The 3,443-nt window shown below is 32.7% G+C and overlaps 1 protein-coding gene across 1 annotated transcript in view; it reads left to right on the top strand.

Moving 5' to 3' along the window:
* The first annotated feature begins 619 nt into the window (after nucleotides 1-619).
* LOC106870745 (polyamine-modulated factor 1) overlaps nucleotides 620-3,443 on the top strand; it is a 28,580-nt gene continuing 25,756 nt past the window's right edge. The window contains exon 1 of the mRNA XM_014916935.2: nucleotides 620-915. Coding sequence (XP_014772421.1) covers nucleotides 749-915 — 167 coding nt within the window. The 5' untranslated portion in view covers nucleotides 620-748. The remainder of the gene's footprint in view (nucleotides 916-3,443) is intronic.

Consider the following 3,443-nt stretch of genomic DNA (forward strand, 5'->3'; position numbering starts at 1 on the left):
GCTGTAAAAATCCTGCCAATACAGTCACATGGATGTTAAATGACGATGATGAGTGTGTCCTGTAGAGAGACTACATAGAAGTTCTTGATAAAGTAATTTAAGCATCTCAAACTGCTGAACAGTGTTTGACTGTCAAACAGTGTAGATTACTTTTATACAATAGGGACATAACAAAAAGTAATCTGCGGTACTTTACCGTTGACATAGTGTCTATTAAATTTTATTCCCAGTAGTAATGGTGGTGGTGGTGGTGATGGTGGTGGTGGTGGTGGTGGTAGTTGGTAAGCTTCTTGGTAACAGCTTGATACTGCCGAAACAGGCACCTATATATCTGTGGCTTTCGATTGGTTACGATTACCCAAAATTTGCAAACTTTAAAAACCATCAACTCTTTATTTATTGATTTATGGCGAAAATGAATTTCACGTCAATGATTACATACAAAGCTACATCATTGAACCAAATATGAAATCAATTGGAAGTAGTAATAGTGGTGGTGGTGATGGTAGTGTTGTTGTTGTTGGTGGTATTAATAGTGAAACAAAAACAAAAATATTTTGTCCGGGAATGTTTTCTTTTTTTTTTTTTTGTACACGGAACATTATAAATTAGTTCTCTTTCTATGCTAAACACCGTACAATTCAGAACAAACGCAGCGAACAAGGCGGGAAGTTATCAACGTATTTCTCTCTCTCTCTTTTCCATTTAATTACAAATCCTCTTTGAATAGGTTATAATCTACCAGAAAATGAGTGATCCTTGTAAAGTAACCGAGCCAGCCATGTCTTCCAACGATATGCAAGATCAAAACTCAGAAGATAGCAGCGATAAAAGAAATAATCAAGTTAAACAAAAACGTTTTAAATTATTAAAAGATGCATTAGACAAAGTTTTCACCAAAGTTGCGACTGGCAAGTGAGTTCAAAAATTTCCCTCTTGCTAATGATTTATTTTCTCTTTGCGCTTAAAAGACTTTTTTTCCAGACAAAGAGCAATACATTATTTGCTTTGAAGTTCAACGTTTGGGACAGAAACTTTGGTCAGATCACACATTTAAATATAGACATTTCATCATGACAAAATAATTGACTCCACTTTGTGAACTTTTTGCCCCATCACTAGACTACTGTTTCGCTTTTACGTTATTTTAAACACATATTGATTCTTTTGTAAATAAGGAATTTGAATTCTTCGCTGATGAAATCATAAGGTAGAACTATGCTCAAAATTACCTCCCGTCCTTCACCAATAGGGGCTTAATGCAGTTTCGCACCTCGTCTTGAAAAATGCATTTTTTTGAAAAGTTTTTTTTTCATATTCCGGTCAAATGTTTCAGATGTCGGAGATTACGAATATACAAAAAAAAAATTACCCCTCCCTCCCATTTAAAATTTCGAACTTTTTCGAAACTTTTTTTTCCCCTATGTTTTTAGATGACGGAGATTCCGAATATGCAAGAAACCATGTTTTGAAACTTTTAAATTCACTAAGCATATAAATAGGTGTATAAAGAGATAGATAGATAGATATGAATGTCTTCCTGGGGCTAAAAACAACAGTAACACCGTCCTCTATAGGACCGCCACATTTAGGTGACAAATATATTTTATGAATAAATAGACAAATAAATAAATGGATGAAAAGGTTCAAGATTTAAAATTGGGGGAGGTGAAATTTGAGCCCCTTATTAAACTTCATAACATTGAATTATTAAATATTTTAATGATGTTTGTTTCTCATAAAATGGTGTATAATATAATTTACATTATATTGTTATTTACCATTATTTAAGGCAAACAAAAGTAAAACGCAAATTCTTTTCCCTTTAATGATTTTGTATTTAATTTCGATTTGCAATATGTTCGTCAGTTCACTAAAATCTCTTTAAAGTAAACAAAATCAAAAATTTGAATTGAGGGTGGGATGGGAAGAGATGGAGGTGAATGAAATTAAATTTTTTTTTTAATGCATATTCGTAATCTCTGACATCTAAAACGTAGGAATCCGAAAAAAGTTTTTCAAAAAAGTGCATTTTTCAAAGAAAGGTGTATCACATTCAAGACACATCGGTTTTAAGTCTACAGATACAAAACCCAACATAAAATCTTTGTAGTTCCTCAGTTTTGCCTTTTTAGCAGTTGGTTCAGACATTATTACAACTGATCTTTAAAAAAAAATAAAAACTTTATTTCTAATAATTAAAAATATCAAATTTATTATTAAACTTGTGATTATAAAATTTAAATTATGTAATTGTTGATTGTAATATATTATTGTTTATATATTATACATTATTGATTCTTATGGAATTATAGGAAAGTTGGTTATACATCATTAGATGTATACCTGACTTTCCTATATAAAATTAGAAATATGACGGAACGCTGAACTCCAGACTATCAACTTAAACAACATTTTATTCAGGTGGTAAATATATACATCTTTAGCTCTTGTTTTTACAGCTTCTATGTGTGTGAGCATAGTTGTTGGGACGTTGTTATGTAAGTGAGCTGTCGAGTGTAAGTCCGAAAGATGGAGAGTGACAGCTATACACGTAAAGAGACTGTCTCCAGAGTTGGGTGTTGGTTGTAGAGACACTCTTGACACGTCCATGCTCATGGTCGGCCGACCGTAAAAGAGATAGAATTAAGCGGGAACGCTTGCTTGTTTAATTCCACGCATGCGTGAGACTACGCATGTGCACGGCGTTACTACAGAATAATTACTGAATTTTGTTTTCTTATTATTCTGTCTTCATATAAATCATTATTAACTAACAGTGTCTTTATTATCGAACAATATTGTGTAGATCTGAAATGGCTTCAATTTTTTTATGGTTACAAATTCTCTGGGGACCACGTTGGGAATCACTGCTGTAAAACATTCAATACAACTCTTCCTATTCCCCCCACCACTAGGCTTGTTAACTTGCTTATTGGTGACTGAAAGAACTTAAAGTGATTAACCGAAAATATTAAACAAACTAGGAAAGTATCAGATGGTTGTGAGATGTGCTAAAAACAACAGCTAAATCGCCCTTAACTTTTTTTCCATAGCACTCAAAAAATAATTTCTTTTTAAACAGTTTGCTGGCACAAATTTATGGGATCTTTTTTAAAACGGGGGCCACATTTTTCATTAACGAAACACTTTGAAACTTGGAACACTGGTAGAATGTGTCATATAAAACATCTTTTTCTCTTAGTCTTCTTAAAAAGAAAAGAAATCAATAAGTTATTCCATGTTAAAGTTGTCGTATTTCTGTAATTTCAACCAATCACTGACGTCCATTCAGCCGATATACATTAAGTGCCGACTACATAAACAAACGATCCTGAAACAATTAACCCTAACCCTAACCCTAGGGTTAGAGTTAGGGTTAAAGCAAATTTAAAATGAAAAAAGCAAATAAAACGAAGGTATGGAGATTAAATACGCTTTAC

This window comes from Octopus bimaculoides, chromosome 2 (assembly GCF_001194135.2).
Source record: "Octopus bimaculoides isolate UCB-OBI-ISO-001 chromosome 2, ASM119413v2, whole genome shotgun sequence".
Classification (NCBI taxonomy): Eukaryota; Metazoa; Mollusca; class Cephalopoda; order Octopoda; family Octopodidae; genus Octopus; species Octopus bimaculoides.